This window comes from Phaseolus vulgaris, chromosome 3 (genome assembly GCF_051622355.1).
Source record: "Phaseolus vulgaris cultivar YP4 chromosome 3, ASM5162235v1, whole genome shotgun sequence".
NCBI lineage: Eukaryota > Viridiplantae > Streptophyta > Magnoliopsida > Fabales > Fabaceae > Phaseolus > Phaseolus vulgaris.
The window spans coordinates 3,512,348-3,528,557 of NC_143500.1; the positions used below are offsets into that span (position 1 = coordinate 3,512,348).

At 28.2% G+C, this 16,210-nt stretch overlaps 3 protein-coding genes across 6 annotated transcripts; 1 reads left to right on the top strand and 2 right to left on the bottom strand.

Annotated features, from left to right (window-relative positions):
• Nucleotides 1-1,878: 1,878 nt before the first annotated feature.
• Nucleotides 1,879-2,809, bottom strand: LOC137805735 (olee1-like protein). Its single transcript, XM_068605668.2, has 2 exons — nt 2,602-2,809; nt 1,879-2,354 (listed from the first exon to the last, which is right to left on the bottom strand). The coding sequence occupies exons 1-2, from the start codon at nt 2,759-2,761 to the stop codon at nt 2,026-2,028; spliced, it is 489 nt and encodes a 162-aa protein (XP_068461769.1). The 5' UTR covers nt 2,762-2,809; the 3' UTR covers nt 1,879-2,025.
• Nucleotides 2,810-5,753: 2,944 nt separating this feature from the next.
• Nucleotides 5,754-9,665, top strand: LOC137806127 (purple acid phosphatase 17). The gene is made up of 7 exons (XM_068606089.2): nt 5,754-5,946; nt 6,193-6,349; nt 6,882-6,989; nt 7,567-7,691; nt 8,205-8,333; nt 8,652-8,719; nt 9,399-9,665. Exons 1-7 carry the CDS (start codon nt 5,764-5,766, stop codon nt 9,610-9,612), a joined length of 984 nt encoding a protein of 327 aa, XP_068462190.1. The 5' UTR covers nt 5,754-5,763; the 3' UTR covers nt 9,613-9,665.
• Nucleotides 9,666-10,421: 756 nt separating this feature from the next.
• On the bottom strand, nt 10,422-15,886 carry TRZ1 (tRNAse Z1). Of its 4 annotated transcripts, none has more exons than XM_068606090.2 (9): nt 15,526-15,886; nt 14,029-14,276; nt 13,677-13,839; nt 13,504-13,574; nt 12,924-13,019; nt 11,761-11,874; nt 11,313-11,381; nt 11,145-11,219; nt 10,422-10,925 (listed from the first exon to the last, which is right to left on the bottom strand). In XM_068606090.2, the coding sequence occupies exons 2-9, from the start codon at nt 14,251-14,253 to the stop codon at nt 10,851-10,853; spliced, it is 888 nt and encodes a 295-aa protein (XP_068462191.1). In that variant the 5' UTR covers nt 14,254-14,276; nt 15,526-15,886; the 3' UTR covers nt 10,422-10,850. The 4 variants fall into 4 exon arrangements, with proteins under 4 accessions (XP_068462191.1, XP_068462193.1, XP_068462192.1 ...); XM_068606092.2 differs by having other exon boundaries at nt 14,134-14,276; nt 15,526-15,875; XM_068606091.2 differs by having other exon boundaries at nt 14,029-14,262; nt 15,526-15,666.
• Nucleotides 15,887-16,210: the final 324 nt, after the last annotated feature.

Sequence of the window (16,210 nt, forward strand, 5' to 3'; positions counted from 1 at the left end):
TTTTTTTTCATCTATCTTTGTCTTGAAATGATTTATTATTTATTAGAATACAATCATAGAAAAAATAATGAAATATATAAATAAATAACATATATTAAATAATATATATATATATATTTATTGCTTATGGAGATTATTATTAAATTCGGACTAAAGACTGATATGTATTATAAATGTTTTGTAATCTAATCATTTGTACTTTATTTTTCTAGGAACTTTTTTGTTGTGTTAGTTAATTTCTATATTTGAAAAATGATACTTTGACAATCTTTAGAGTTGTATACAACTTTTGATGTCATGAGTTTAGAAATAAATATACATAATAAAGAATAAGTTTAGAATTAAATAATATAAAAAAAAATACTAAAATAATAATATTAGAAGTTGTAATGTAGTTGTATAAAAAAGGTGACACGTATCAATACCCTACATATTTTATCATGTTTTAAGTACAAGAAAGACGATTTAGTATAGTATTATGGCTTTCAACATGAACTTCTTTTCTAAGTTGCAAGCGTTTTGACGTCATTATGGCTTTCATATGCTTTTAATTGTTCAAATTAATTTATTTTATTCTTTATCAATAAAAAATATAATTTCATGCATATCTAATTTAGTATCCTTGTATGATATACCTCAACTACATAGCACAAACTTTCATCACTAATACCTCCCTTGTTATTACTTACATAATAACATATCATTTTATCTCTTAATAATATTCCTCTAATAATTATTATTGAAATACCACAATCTAGTTAATCACATTTTTGTATATTTTAATACATAGTGAAATTCATATATTATACATCAACATTTTTAATTCACTTAAGATATATTCAACTCAAATAAAAAAAAATAAGCAATAGAATAAATAAATATTTAATTTAAATTAATCAATCATGTTATATGTCTTTTTATCAATGAATAAATTGAATAAAAGAGAGTATTTGAGAGATACTTCAACCCTTATACAAAAAATAGACTACCTCTTATAGCCCCCCAAAATATGTTCCAACAGTACAAACGTTTTTAAGATTAAATTGGAAGCTATGGAAGCTATTTTTAAGATTATTTCCACCTAACCATCAATCCTTTCATAATATAACTCTATTTCCTGCACCTAACTTCCATTGAAGTGATTTCTGAAACCATTTTTCATTACCCCTTCCATTACACATTTTTCCTAAGTCCTTCGACCAACAAGACTGATATTTCACAACACTCCCATTTTGTTGCCCAACTTTAGGTTCATACTTATATATCAAAATATCTTTCCAGATCCTTTAACTTCAGTCCCAAGTCGCCACTTCCACTTAGCAAGTAGGGTCTTATTAAAAATTCGTATGTCTTTGATACCTAAATGTTCCTTCCATTTTGACTTACATAGGTTATCCCAATTAATCCAAGTTATTTTTCCATTTTCACTCCTCAGTCCCATAAGAATTTTCTTTATATCTTAGTGATAAGTGACAAAGAGAGATAGGTGATTTGAAGAAAGAAAGATAGAACAAGGGGATAGCAGTGAAGACTGATTTAATGAGTAAATTATGCTTGCCAGACTAATATTGGTGTTTAAATGACCAACTTAATAATGCAAGAGTGAGTTAATCTTGTAAGTCATGTTCCCTTATTATTATATATGTTCAGAATTAAGACTTGTATAAAATCGTGAATCTTAAATGAATATTAGCAACCATATGAATTTTCCAAAAACTTCACTATTAAAACAAAACTTGTAAAATTATTTTAAAGTAATATAATGTAATTAATAAGGTAAATAAGATATTATGAATATTTGTTGCATAATATCCTTGTATGATATATGTGGTAAGTTATGCAATGCAATAATAGGTAATTGATTGCGATGTACCAAACTCCAAAAATGATTTATTTCATTAATAATATGTGTTGCAAACAACACATGATGGATAATGGTTAATTAAAAATGGTACAAGACAATTGATCCTAAATGATACATTTTTCTGTCTAGTAGACGGAGTTTAATGAATTTTTGTCTTCCACTTAATCAAAAAGATTGTCGAGTTCTAATTCGTGAACAACGGCGTTGCATTGTGAATCAATTGTCTGTGTCATGAACCCAAGGGGATTGACATAGCGTGCCAAAGAGGCAGCACCCATGTTGTCGGTGAGGATGATCCTGTCGGATTTGTTTGGCATTGCCTCTTTGCATTGTCCCTCATTTGGTGAATCTGCAACCACCACACAGATATCATCCTCATGATCACCAAGGACAGGGATGTTGTACATGCCATTTGCATCACTTGTGCTGTTCTTCAAATATGTCACTGTATTATTCTCTTCCTGGATGCATTGCAAACTCACATTCACACCTACAAACACATGTTCAAACTTTATCATCATCAATTGTAACATGTAGAAATGTCAATGCATGCAGGTTGTGTACGATTAAGGAAATTCACCTTTTTTTTATTGACAAATGAATAAATTAAATAAAATATTTATAAATGCTCCAACCCGTATACAAAAAAAATACTAGATACATGTGTCTTTCTGAAGTAAAAAAAAGCATCTCCAAGTAACAGATATTCCTATACCAAGATAACTAAGGAAATTCACCTGATAAGGGAAAGCTGAGTCTGGACTCGAACGCGAAGTGGCAAGGATCACAATAAATCTTGCCTTCAACAAAGAATTTTTCAGGTGTTTTGCGAGCCAAGGTAGAGGAAAAGCACAAAATTGACACAAAAAGGGCAACAACAACAAATGACCTTGCCATGGTGATTAATGTATTAATGATTTTATGGGTTATTGATGTTGTTCCCCTTGTGATGAGAGAATAAAGATGTTATGGTATCCTTTTATAAGACCATGCATGAGCTTCTGTTCCTTTTTTTGTCTGCTCCTTATGTGGTTTCGCCTTATTTTTAGAGCCTTAAAAGCTATAAATTACTTTTCCTTAATATTTGCTAACTAATTTAACCATTTTGAGAGTCTAAGTCTTCTAATTTAAGTAAACAGCTACAACTTTTTTATTACTTGAGAAAGTAAACATCGTGGACAAAATTATTTTAAATAATTTTGAAGTATAATATAACATATATGTTATTTTTCATCTTATATTTAGTATACCTTGATGTTACATAATTAAATATATATATAATACAACTTTTAGATATTTTTTTTATGTATCTCTATCCTGAAATGACGTATTCTTTTATTAGAGTATAATCATAATGAAAGAAAGTTAAGATATAAATAAGTAATAACATATATTAAAATTTAACATAGTCTCAAAACTTATAGCTTATTTGGTAATAAATTATTATTAGGATTTTCTAATGCTGAAGGCATAATGGAGAACACCATTGCTTGAAAGAGACCACATAACAACATCTTTATAAAGCAATATACACACAACTATTTGTTGGAGATTTATGTTTTCAATTTGTTTTTGATTTTGTTCTTTTGGATTTTGGATTTTGATGTACTTATATACTTTGGTTGTTATTAAGGGTGGGTTCCTGTGTAGGCGATATTCTTAGATTTTGAGTCAGCCAACAATTTTTGTTGAAAGATTGATTTAGATTGAAACATAAAAAAAAATCTTTTTTTCTTTTTATTTTATATAATGATTGAGTTATCCTAAAAAAATTCATATTTATTTATTATTTCTTGTAAAAAAAAAAAGCTATGCACACACCTAAATAAAAATAGAATACAATTTATTCTACATAGTAAATTAATTATTCATTTTGAGTTATCTTGCATTCATTAACAAAACCAAATGATTATTAGAGTGAAAGAAGATCTAAGTCAAATCTAAGAAAAACAGAGATATATTATAAATTTTTTATAGATATCAAACCTAAACCTTCAATTTTTTTATATTCATACATACATGTCATTTTTTATTGATATTCCTAAAAATTTTAACTGAAATAAAAGAAGGAAAAAAGTGTATATATATTAATAAATTGCTAGTTAACTTAAAAAGAAAAAATATCACTAAATTCTTCTATTTTATAATTTTTTTGCCATATTGTGATTCAATGAGGAAAAGGTATCTACCTATTTAAAATATATAGATTTTATGAAAAACACAGTTACCAAACTATACAACATTATGAATTCAAAATTCAATTGTAAATGTTAACCATGATATGATTTATATTCTCTCTTCTTTATTTAATTTCCAACAATAGAAAAAATTCTAATACAACTTTATGGTTGTATGGAAAAAAATATTTACAAGCTTCTACACCATTATGAATTCAACATTAAATTGTAAATACTTAACCATAATATCTTTTATTATCTCTCTTATTTTATTTCTTTACTGATAATAAAAGAAACACTTCTAATACAACTTTATGTTACAAATGTTGTTTCATAGTTTCTAATAAGCACGAATGCCAAAGTTTATAAGGTAGAAAAAAAATAAGATTCAACAACCAAGAAAAAAAATATTGACTTTTTTGCAAAGAAAAAAAAAAGGAATGAAAAAGCAATTCATTTAGTATTCACTTCATTACTATGGAATGATCTATACAATTATATTTGATTCCTTCTACTTAGAAAACATTAATCTTTCCATTTGTATACCTTTAAACCCAAAATTTGGTATTTAAAAATATTAAAAAAATATGATTTTTTTAACCCATAATAATTAAATTATTTATGCACATTAAATATAATTCATTGAATTCCATTTATCTTTGCAATGAACACCGCACGTTTAATATTAATTATATTTATTAATACAACATCTATTTAATATATATACTAACTTAATGCTATATACAATAAATATTTATAATACATTTAATATAAACAAATAAAAAATAATTAATGCAATTATTTTAATATATTAAATTAATGTTACATATATATGAAATATAATATATTTAATGTAATTTTTAAATGTATTATTACAAGGAAGTCATTAAATAGAAACTAAATTTAGAGGTAAAAAATAATTAGTTACTATATTTACTAAATTGGATATTATTCTATAGAGTAAAAAATTTATTAATTTCTAAATTGGTATTTATTTAGTTATCAAGTCTGAGTTAACAACTTTAGAATCTAAATTAATTAGTAGTTAAAACCTTAGTAATGAATTATATACCAATTTAAAGACTAGATTTTATTAATAATAGAAACTACTTTATATACTAATAAATTTTTTACTCCATATAATAATATCTAATTTAGTAAGTATAGTAACTAATTATTTTTTACCTCTCGTTTATAAATTTTATTAGTAATAGAAAATATTTTTGGATACCAATAATATTTTTATCTCTAAAATATTTTTGGTACCTAAATGAGATACTTGTGTAATTTGAATTCTTCATACAATTTGGAACCCTAAAGTCATAAAATTCGCACATTTTTAACAACATGCATAATATATACTAACTTTATTAGTATTCCAAATTTTAATACAAATCCAATGAACTATTGCATAACATATTTTGGTTTCATAGGTGAGGTAGGTTTATTTGATGTGGGATAGTTTTGGTTAAAGAACTAAAGATAGAAGAAAAAAAAGGCATATATTTAGGTAAAATTATGTGAGTTAGAGAGGGTTGTTCGGGTTAGGATTAAAGGTAACTATTCCATGAATAGTAATGTCCTTTGAAAGTGGGTACTTGCATGAACCACTCTATCCAAAACCAAGTTATCCAAGAGACTCAACCTTTCATCTTTTAAAGCAACTTACCATCACCATTTACCATTAATAATCATATTTTTGCAAAACCATGGTTGTTTGCCATGGCTTCCCCATCACCTCCTCTTCATCCAGCAACAATTTTGTGCATATATTTTGTGCTACCAGCTTTTGCAGAGCTTCAGAGATTACAACATCAACCAAAACATGATGGATCCCTCAACTTTCTAGTGATTGGAGATTGGGGTAGAAAAGGAAAATATAATCAATCCCTTGTTGCTACACAGGTTCATCATCTATGCATAATAATGTTCCTTTTACTTATAAGACTATAGGTGGTTAAGTGCTTCAGGATTAGTTTAATGGTATATACAGTCAGAAGAATATACGTACGTCAGGTGTTGAATAAGTTGATTTTAATATTTTTTTTATAAAGATTGGAATATCTATATAAGAATTCACATACATTATTATTTTATTTTATTTATTTTTTATTAATAAAAAAACTAAACATTAATATTGGACACTGACAGATGGGAAAGATGGGAGACAAACTTGATTTAGATTTTGTGGTATCAACTGGAGACAATTTCTACAATAGTGGAATAAAAGGTTTAAATGATCCAATATTTATACAATCATTTTCCAACATTTACACTGCTAAGAGCCTCAGGAAGCCATGGTACTCTGGTAATGTTATTACCACAACACTTCCTTAACAAATCTTAAACATTATGTCAATAATTCTTTCTAAATATATAAAGTATTCCAGTAAAACATAAAAAATAAATGAAAATTCACTTTTAGATCTACTTATTAGTTAGATATAAGATCAAAATTATAATATATATATAGGGGAATGCAAACACACCTCAATAGTTTTGTAAGATTGAATAATAAACTTAAATTTCATTTTCTTAAGATGTATCATAATTTTTCAATTACCTATCCTAATGAGATTAGTTGGATTTATCATATCACCTCAATCAAATTTTTTTTATTTTATATGTATAAAGTCAAACCCTAAACCTTAAACTCTAATGATCATCTTTCTAGACTGGTTTTTCTTAGATTAAGTTAAACCTAAATTTTCTTGCTGATAAAAAAAGTTAAACCTAAATTCCAATTTTTTTTAGAATAATTATCTATCATGTTGTAATTTTTTTGTTATTATATCTTTTTTATATGTTAATGCTTAAATTTAAATCCATATCTTGGGCAGTTTTGGGAAACCATGACTATAGGGGTAATGCATTGGCACAAGTAAGTCCTATCTTAAGGAAGATTGATAGGAGATGGTTTTGTCAGAGATCATTCGTCCTTCATGCAGGTATAATGATAGTTCCCTTTTCCAATTTCAACTTATTTGCAAATATGATGATGTAATTGTATTTTGTTGTATTATTGTTCTTTTTATCTGTTATGTTAATATGAATGATATATTGTAATGTCGGTTGATTCTCAATTAGTTAGGTGTTAAGAAATTTGATTTAAAATTTTCTATATAAGAGTTAAGATATCCTGAAATGTTTTATTTTATTTTATTTATTTATTGTTAAAAAAAAACTTCTTAAATATTATTAGAATAATCTAAATCTTGTCACAACATTCTATGTGTTTTTCATTTAATATTAATATGTGTTCATATAGGAAGATTTGTGGATTTATTTTAACCTAATTAACATTATTTCTCAAATTTTATTATTTAAATATATGTTTTACCATCAGATTTTCAACAAACAACATGGTTTTATAATTTTATTATTGTATCTTGTTTTTTTTTTTTTGTGACATGTAGTGAAATGAAAATGTTCAATGATAAAAAAAAAAGAATTACTAAATAGAACAATAAAGCACATTCCATTTGTTAACATGAATTTCTTTTGTTATGAACTTTCTTTTCTTAGGAGTTGCTGATTTTTTCTTCATAGACACAACCCCTTTTATGAACAAATATTTCAACAATTCAAATCGTCATTATGATTGGAGAGGGGTGCTTCCCAGGCAAAAATACCTTAAAAACCTTCTCAAGGTACCAAATAATTAATAATACTATGTGTTTGGATAATTCTTTTATAAGTTCAAATTAGTTTATGCCTATATTAAAAAAAGAAATAAAAAAATTATATGAAAAAACTTTACAAATTAACTTATGCCAATAAATTAATTTTAATTTGTCAACAAAATATTTTGTTCCTTTTAATATATATTTTTTTTTCTTAGAAGTGAAGATTGGTGATCGATTTTATGTGACTGATTTTGTGGTTAATTTGATGATCGATTTTCTGTAGTTAAAATGTAGTTATTATTTTGATCATTAAATTATAAAAATAACTTTTGATCACTGGTACTGACTATATTTTTCAATCACTAATTTGATCTAATTTGATCAGTAATAATAATCATATTTTTAGTCACTGATTTTCATCCCTATTTAATAATTTTATAGTAGTGAAACATGATTTAATAATTTTATAGTAGTGAAACATGAACCCTAAATAAATAATGATTCTTGCTTAAGATTTTACAAAACTTTTGTGACAAGGATCTTGAAGAAGCATTGGTGAAATCAAGTGCAAGATGGAAAATTGTTGTAGGTCACCATGCAATAAGAAGTATTGGGCATCATGGTGATAGTGTAGAGCTAATAAAGCTCCTTGTTCCATTATTCGAGGTATGAACATTCATTTTATTTTAACAAAGTATATAATAATTAATTAATTTTTACCTTAAAATTAGTTTTTATTTAATTATTTTCTTATAACATTTATAAAAATAATAAGCATTATTCACTTCAATTATTTATTACTGTAATACTTTAATTAATATTAATATTTTTAGACTCAAACTAATTATTATTAGCAACAAAGGGTAAACACGGTTTGTTATTCAATGATTATAATATTTTATTTTTGAATTATAATATTTTCTTAAATTATATGCAATGTTTTTGTTATTTAACATTTTATAACATTTTCTTTTGAATTTGCAGGCCAACAATGTTGACATGTACATGAATGGTCATGATCATTGCCTCCAACATATAAGTAGCATAAATAGGTAAAAAAAAGGGTAATCACTTTTTTTTATTTAGCTGAATTTAGATTTTGAAAATACTAAAATTTAAATATATTTCTGAAAGTGTAATTCGTCTATGATTTTTATTGTCATTAAAAGACTTTCATTAATGTTAGTTTACTCCTTGATTTTAACTACTAATTATATTTTAGTCTTTAAATTTAATCACTGAAAGCTATTAGTTTTTGAAAGTATTTTCAGAATTTCAATAAAAAAAACTAGAATGATAGTGAATTACACTTTCAAAAATATTTCTAAAATTTTAATACTTTAATAAACATAAACAATAAAGAATTACACTTTTAGAAACTAAAGTGAAAGTTTACTAAAAAATAATTACAAGCCATCATTTGCACTATATGACTTAAGGGTGTTGAGAAAATTGAATTAGATTAAATTGGTAGTGAATTTAATTGAGTTATATAGTAAAAAGTCGAATTGTTCTTGGGTTTAGTTTTTAAAAATTTAATTACTACTTGAACTGAGATTAACTATAACTTATTAAATTAGAAAATATACTTCAAAATAAAATATTTATTAATAATAATTCAAATAGCTGAATTTGATTCAAACTCAAATTATAATGCAATTCAGTTCATCTAAACATTTTTAGAAATGAAATTTGTTGAATAATTTTGTTTCTGATATCAAAATTATGCAGTCCACTTTTGTATTTAACGAGTGGAGCTGGTTCAAAGGCATGGAGAGGTGATGTTAAAGAAAGCCATTCTGGTGTGAAATTCTTTTATGATGGTCAAGGTTTCATGTCTGTTCAAATCACTGAAACTGACGCAAAGTTTGCCTTCTACAATGTCTCAGGTGACCAAATACACCATTGGACAGTCACCAAACCCATCATGCATACTGTTGCATGAAGTATATATTAATGTCCATCAAAATCTGAAACACAATTTTATGTACATAAACATTGTTCATGTTTACCACTTTCACTACTGATTAATATAGTATAAACATTTTTGTTATATTCTATTGGTGATTATTAGAAGGGAGATACTAAAATCTACAAATTTGTTTTCCTAATAAACATGAGAGAAACATAATTCTACTTTCTTGAATTATGTGGGGTGGGGTAGTTAATTTTGGATTTTGATCCTCTTGTTTACTGTTAATTATTTGAGAAATTGTAATCTATTATCATGTATATTATTTTATTTACTGTTGAAATCAAACTAATTAACTAAGACTGTGGGAAAAAAAGGATGGAAAACTTTCTCCACTTCCATGGTTTCTTTATGAATTTCCATAGGATGCTTAAAAAGTCTAAATTGTTCATGATTCTGATTTTTAAACGGGACAATTTAGAAACATATTTTACATTTGCACAATCTGAAATACATATCCAGAATATGTTTTCGGATTGTGTCATCTAAAAATACATATTACACATTCTTGAATGTACTTCCAGATTATATGATACAGAATATATTTAACTAAAGGAATACTGAAAGAAAAAGCCCTTTGATCAAAGGAGTTAAGTTACCTCTTAGTTTAACAATGTCAATCTACTCCCACAATTTATTTTGTTACTTTTGAAAATAATAATGTCACCCAAAAAGTTAAGAGGGGTATATTTTCTCTCAATCTTTGCCTATATAATTGTAAATGAAATTTAGTGTTCTCAAATGTGTCGCAGATAAAGCATGCAAGGAGTTCATAAATGATAGAATACATAAATACTGTTGCTTAGTGGATAAAGATAGATGTAGATGGAGCAGCATTTTTTTTACCTTTAACCGAATGAAACGAATCAAAAGATAGCACACAAAAAGTACTACAAGCAGCCTGATAGAACTGAAGGTAGCTGATGTTTTAACCTATGTTTGGAAAACAGTTCCTTCCAACGAAAACATGGCATTATATTCAACCAAAAATTTCTGTTGCTTCTCCAATTTCACTATAAGAATGTGCAACTATATGTTTTTGGTGATTCAAACAGTAATCCAAACATACCATGATCAGTGGATTTTGCTTTGCACTCCACTTCTCCTTGTCATCATCATCCATGATGAATGTACCGCGCCCATTAGTCCGGGTGTTTTGGAGGCAAAAACTCCATGGTCATGTATGTATCAACTAAACTCTTCCAACATTTTCAGAAACCTTCTGTAAGCGCATGAGTTCGACCAGATAAACTGGGAGGCAATGCACTTACAGCTTGTAGAATTTCCTGAAATATCACAAGCACCGGAAGAAAAAGCATCAGTGTCCCAATGAAAGAGTATTACTAAGGGGTGAATAAACTTTTCCATAAACACTTTTAAGAGATAAAAGAAACAAAAGATGAAATTTGTAGTTTATGTATAAATTAATTTCAGGATCACACTCTAAAGACCATGGCTAAGGGGTGATGTTTCATTTACTATAATCAAAAGCAATAGTGTTATACCTCTACTGTGTAACGTGCTGAGAAGTGAATCAAAAGGATTGCTCTGTTCTGTAACCTCTCGGCATAACTTATTATCTGAAGAACATTAATTACAAACACAATGATAAAATAAAACCATTCAAGTTTACATGAATCTTTGGTTATTAATGATTGCAGCCGGTAGCATACCTCAGACAGATGAGTGTGTCCATAATCTCTGGCATGTTCCACAGTGATTGAATCGTTAACAAAGGTGCACTATATGAATAAAGAAAAAAGAAAAAAAATTGGCTATAAACCCATAATATCAACCACCAACAAAAATTATAGACAAGGAAAAACGAGAATCAGTTCATTGAGACTGCAATACGGCAATCTGAAATAATTAACCAAATAGATATGAGATGCCCTCTATAACAATGGAGAACATAGTTCTTCCCCAGAAGAAATAATAAAAAGCAATATATACAAGACAACAGAAACAAGTTGAAATTCAAAATTCCTTTTACTCCTTCACATAAAATGTCAAGATCATGTGTTCTAGCATTTAAGGAAGTATGCACATATAGACTAGCAAAGCTTCTATATTACTAATCAATACTTTATAGCCACAAAAGTATAGAATAAAGTAATTCACCTCCAATACAAGAATTTTAGCCTGTAAGACGTCTGCGTTATTTTCATCAATGATGAAATCTGACATGGTATCTCCCGTGAAAGCAATCTCTGGTTCTGTCAGAGTGTATGTTATCTGCCAAGAACCCAGCATGGTTGAGCATTTAAAACCAAAAGATAGACCTAACCTTCTATCCCAAAATTTGATGTAAATGGTTCATAGGTTACTTTTTAAGAACAAGTAATTTAACAGTTACAATATTGAAAAATTTATCAATTTAAATTAATGATTTAGCATATCTAAAGCATAAATACTCTACAAACTGAAAAATCTTTACAGCAAGGATGAGAACAACGTTATGATGTGCTAATTTTTCAGAATTATATACTGCACAACATCTGAAGTCAGAGGGACACTAACACAACTATATATCATAGAAACATATATGTTGAAAGGATTAATGACAAAACAGATCACGGAGGATGGTACTAGTTTGATATCATGTTGCAAGAATTAATGCCAATAGGTAATATATTTCCCTATAGACAGAAACCAACAAGGAATTTAACGAATTTCATGTATTGTGTACACATGAGTATTCTTATTTATAATGAAAAAGAGATACAATAATAAGAAACAAAATCAATATCTAATAATGATAAATATTCAGTGAGATATTTCCCTACCAAGTCATATCATATCTCCCTTTTTAATATAATCAAATCACATCCCTAACATAATCAAATCATATCTTTAACAATATCCAATGAACATAAATCACAGAAACATTCATTATTATGCCACAAGTTCATGACTTCTCATCAGAAGTAAACAACAAAATAAGTGAACATGTTGCAGGTCTGCTAATATCTGTTAGTGAGAAAGGTAGTTTATTTTTAATAACTACTAGTGTGTTAGGTTGAGATAGAGAAGGGTTGAGATAGATGAGAATTATGAGAGGTTGACAAGGAGACCTATTTAGAGAATTTAGGCATTCGGAGGTGCTTGAAATTCTATCTTTGCAATCGGGGTTTAACCCTATTTCTTCCAAATAAAGATACCAGGTTTCTATTATAAAACAACAAATTCAAAACATTAATATTGGTTGACACAAACCGAAGATTGTTAAATTTGTCAAATATCAGTTTGCCAAATCCTTGATTACTACAGTAGTTAAGACTGACCTCCACACCAGAGGACTTCAAATTCTTTATTTCATTTCCAGAAAGGCCAACATACTCCTGTTTAAGTTTCTGTTTCACAGAATATATTAAATAACCCTGCAAAAAACATGCAAAAATAGTAAGGCCCTAGGAGGGAGTGCTTCAGGTGTTGATATAAGGATGCTGCGGAAAGTCATTTCAAATTTTGCTTGCTGAAAATGTGATGAACAGTGCAATGAATTGAACATCTATTAAAAGCATGTTAATTAACATCATTTTAAAACTGCTTTACATATCTAAAATTGCAAAAATATGTTTGGACTACTAAAAATGCACGTTTAAACTTCAAAAGATATAGCATGAATATAACATAAAATGAAGGTTCTTTATATTCTTAACAGTCCAAAGCTTCGAAAACAATGCACTGTGGTCTTTGTCAAAAGTTCAAGTGGAAACAATTTAAAAGAACTCAAGTTTGTGACTTTCACACTCAAAGAATCCGAAATCTAAAATCAATAGCCCGAACATATTTTTTTTCAAAACAAGGACAAGTAGTGATTAGCTTAAGACTCAAAAGAAACAAATGGTCCTGGCTGGCTACCTGGCTAGGGATTACATGGTAAGTCCGAAAAGCTTTTACTTTAAGATCCTTTCTCAAATAAAACTCTTCTCCTGCAGTAAGGCTTGGATTAGCAACAAAAGAATACATGAGCAGAGAGACAAAAAGTTTAACTGAGTAATGCAGCAATTTAATTGAGACCACCAAATAATTACCTACATCCAAGCCAATCAGGTTGTGCTTAAGTTCTGATTGATCCATTTTCCTGTGAATCTCAAAAAGCTTCTCTACATCCTCTTTTACTGAAATTGGTACAATAATTGTTGGGGGCTTCATTCGATACAAACCACGTGTGGCAACATACATCGGTAGCCCTCCCTGTCAAAAAGTAAATCACTCACCAGATAAAGCCCCACATCTAAAAATATTTATCTAAAGGGGAAACAACAAAGAAAAATGAATTGTTGACTATATTAACATTACAGTATTATATATATGTGAATCAAAATTCAAAAATTGAATCTTGTGCATGCATGTGATTGTGATGATCCAAAGAAAGAAACTAACAATGTGATCCATGTGAGCATGGGAGATCAAAAGGAAGTTTTGGGAAACAGCCCGAGGTGGGCAGCGACCAATATCAAAGGCTACTTTAAGTGTGGGGAAAAGTACACATGTTTCATGGCCTCCAATGGACAAACCCCCAACTTGGTATCCTTCAATGTCCAAATCCTTCGACGTCTTTGAAGATTTGTCAGAGCCTCGGATTGGTACCTCAGTTCCGGACTCCATGAACAACAACTGAACAAGAGAAGCTGGAGATAGAGAGTGAGAATCTCCAAGTTGGGAATAACACAATGAATAGTATTCCACTGATAACAGTGGGTAAAAGGGAAAATATAATCAAATCAAAATTTAGAATGGAAGCAAAAATACAGGATATGAAAATCATCATCCTTTACCAAAACCCACAACTCTTGTTGAAAAAACTTGAAATACAATTCTGAAATCTGAAGTAATAGTAATACACAAGTGGTAAAGCTAGATATGCATGATTAATATTTCAAGTCCAAAAAGCTCATTTAAGGGACATGTTAGAGATATAATAAAAAACCATTCATCCCTTGTTCTTCACTCAACAACTTAAATTTTTAAATTTTCAAGTTTTGGTAAATGAAATATTTAAGAAATTGACCTATTTAACTTAAATAATTCTGGTCATAAGCATTCCAAACAAACAAACAAAAACCACCTTTCTGGGACACAAACAACGCATCAAAATCGCATCAGCTAAGGGATAAACATCTCTAAAGTTATTGCAACATCTGACCTTATTTCCTGTTCATTCTCAAATGTACCTCCTAAAAGTGAAAAAAAACTAGGTTATGATTACATCAGCATACTCGCATGATTCATAGGGAAAAACCACTCATGATTTATTAATAGTCATTATACTCTTACAGAACTTTTGTTCCCAATCTAGAACAACTAATTTAATTGTCACAGGAGAAGAAACATTAAATGTTTTTAAAAGGACCTTCCAAATGCTCAATAATCAGAGTGAAACGCCCATTATTGAATTCATGATCACAATGTTCTCACAATTCTGTTTCCTCATAGAACACTTAATTAACAACTCAACAGAATTTAACCTCTGTAATGTCTAAACAACAGTGATCTACAACTACATTACCACACTCAACCCTTTGGAGAAACATTTGAAAATTAAAAACTTCATTTCAAATATGAAAATGTATAAAAGTTCATATTAATATCTTAGAAACATGTAAGATACATAGATTTCTGTTTTCGGATAGTAGAACCATAAATCACAGACATTCAATGCTTAGAAATCATAATTTACAGCCATGCATTAACCAGGTACCATCAATATGAATGTTAGTCGCATTCAGCATTCACCCATCACATTCCATTTTGTATTTCGAAGTCAAACATACAAATTTAAAAAAAAAAAAACATTAAAACAATTTTGTTGATCAGTGCCTAATCATACAAATTGAAATAATATCTTGTATAAAATCACTCCTACAAGCACGAACTAACCAGTTCACGAAGAAACTTCAACCCTCTTTTCACACCAGCGGAACCCTAATCGAAATGCTTCTCCGTAGACGTCACCGTAGCTTACGCGAATTGATATTTGGTGCAGTTGTAGGGAAACCCTCAAGATTTACACTTTTCAAGACAAGCTTTAGGTTTTTCGATTTACTGAACTGATTTGGGGCAAACAAGTGTTAGGGCTGTCAAATTAGGAATTCACTGATAATTGTTTGTAGTGGGGATAAGGGATTCAATGGCCAGGTTGGCGATTTGGGATTTTGTATAATTAGGGATTTGGGATTTTGTACAGTTAGGGATTTGGAATCTCATAAAGTGCAGTAAATATGAGAAGCAGAAAGTGAAGGCTTGAAAGCTACTGTGTAAATCAACCCAAGCTAAAACATTTTTTTTTTAAAATTAAAAAAATATATATAATCATTTATTTATTAAAATAATCAAATAGCATGGTAAAAAAAACACCCATAGCAATATCTCTTTAATATAATTTACAAAATATTTTGGCACTCAATATATTTTTACATTCACCTTATATACACTATTTTTTCTTCTTCTTTTCTTTATAAATACAAAAAATTGTTTTTTTAATAATTGTATTACTCTTAAAAATGAGTTATCAAATAATTGGTGGAATATCAAAACATTATTTTTGTATAATTTAATAATTAAG

What these genes read in the sequence shown, in the direction of transcription:
- LOC137805735 (XM_068605668.2), bottom strand. Translation starts at nt 2,761, where the DNA reads ATGGCAAGGTCATTTGTTGTTGTTGCCCTTTTTGTGTCAATTTTGTGC. An exon ending in ACTCAGCTTTCCCTTATCAG is followed by an intron (nt 2,355 to 2,601) that starts GTGAATTTCCTT and finishes ATGTGTTTGTAG; the next exon opens with GTGTGAATGTGAGTTTGCAA.
- TRZ1 (XM_068606090.2), bottom strand. Translation starts at nt 14,253, where the DNA reads ATGGAGTCCGGAACTGAGGTACCAATCCGAGGCTCTGACAAATCTTCA. An exon ending in ATGCTCACATGGATCACATT is followed by an intron (nt 13,840 to 14,028) that starts GTTAGTTTCTTT and finishes ACTTTTTGACAG; the next exon opens with GGAGGGCTACCGATGTATGT. An exon ending in GACACACTCATCTGTCTGAG is followed by an intron (nt 11,220 to 11,312) that starts GTATGCTACCGG and finishes AATGTTCTTCAG; the next exon opens with ATAATAAGTTATGCCGAGAG.
- LOC137806127 (XM_068606089.2), top strand. Translation starts at nt 5,764, where the DNA reads ATGGCTTCCCCATCACCTCCTCTTCATCCAGCAACAATTTTGTGCATA. An exon ending in AATCCCTTGTTGCTACACAG is followed by an intron (nt 5,947 to 6,192) that starts GTTCATCATCTA and finishes GGACACTGACAG; the next exon opens with ATGGGAAAGATGGGAGACAA. An exon ending in CATATAAGTAGCATAAATAG is followed by an intron (nt 8,720 to 9,398) that starts GTAAAAAAAAGG and finishes AAAATTATGCAG; the next exon opens with TCCACTTTTGTATTTAACGA.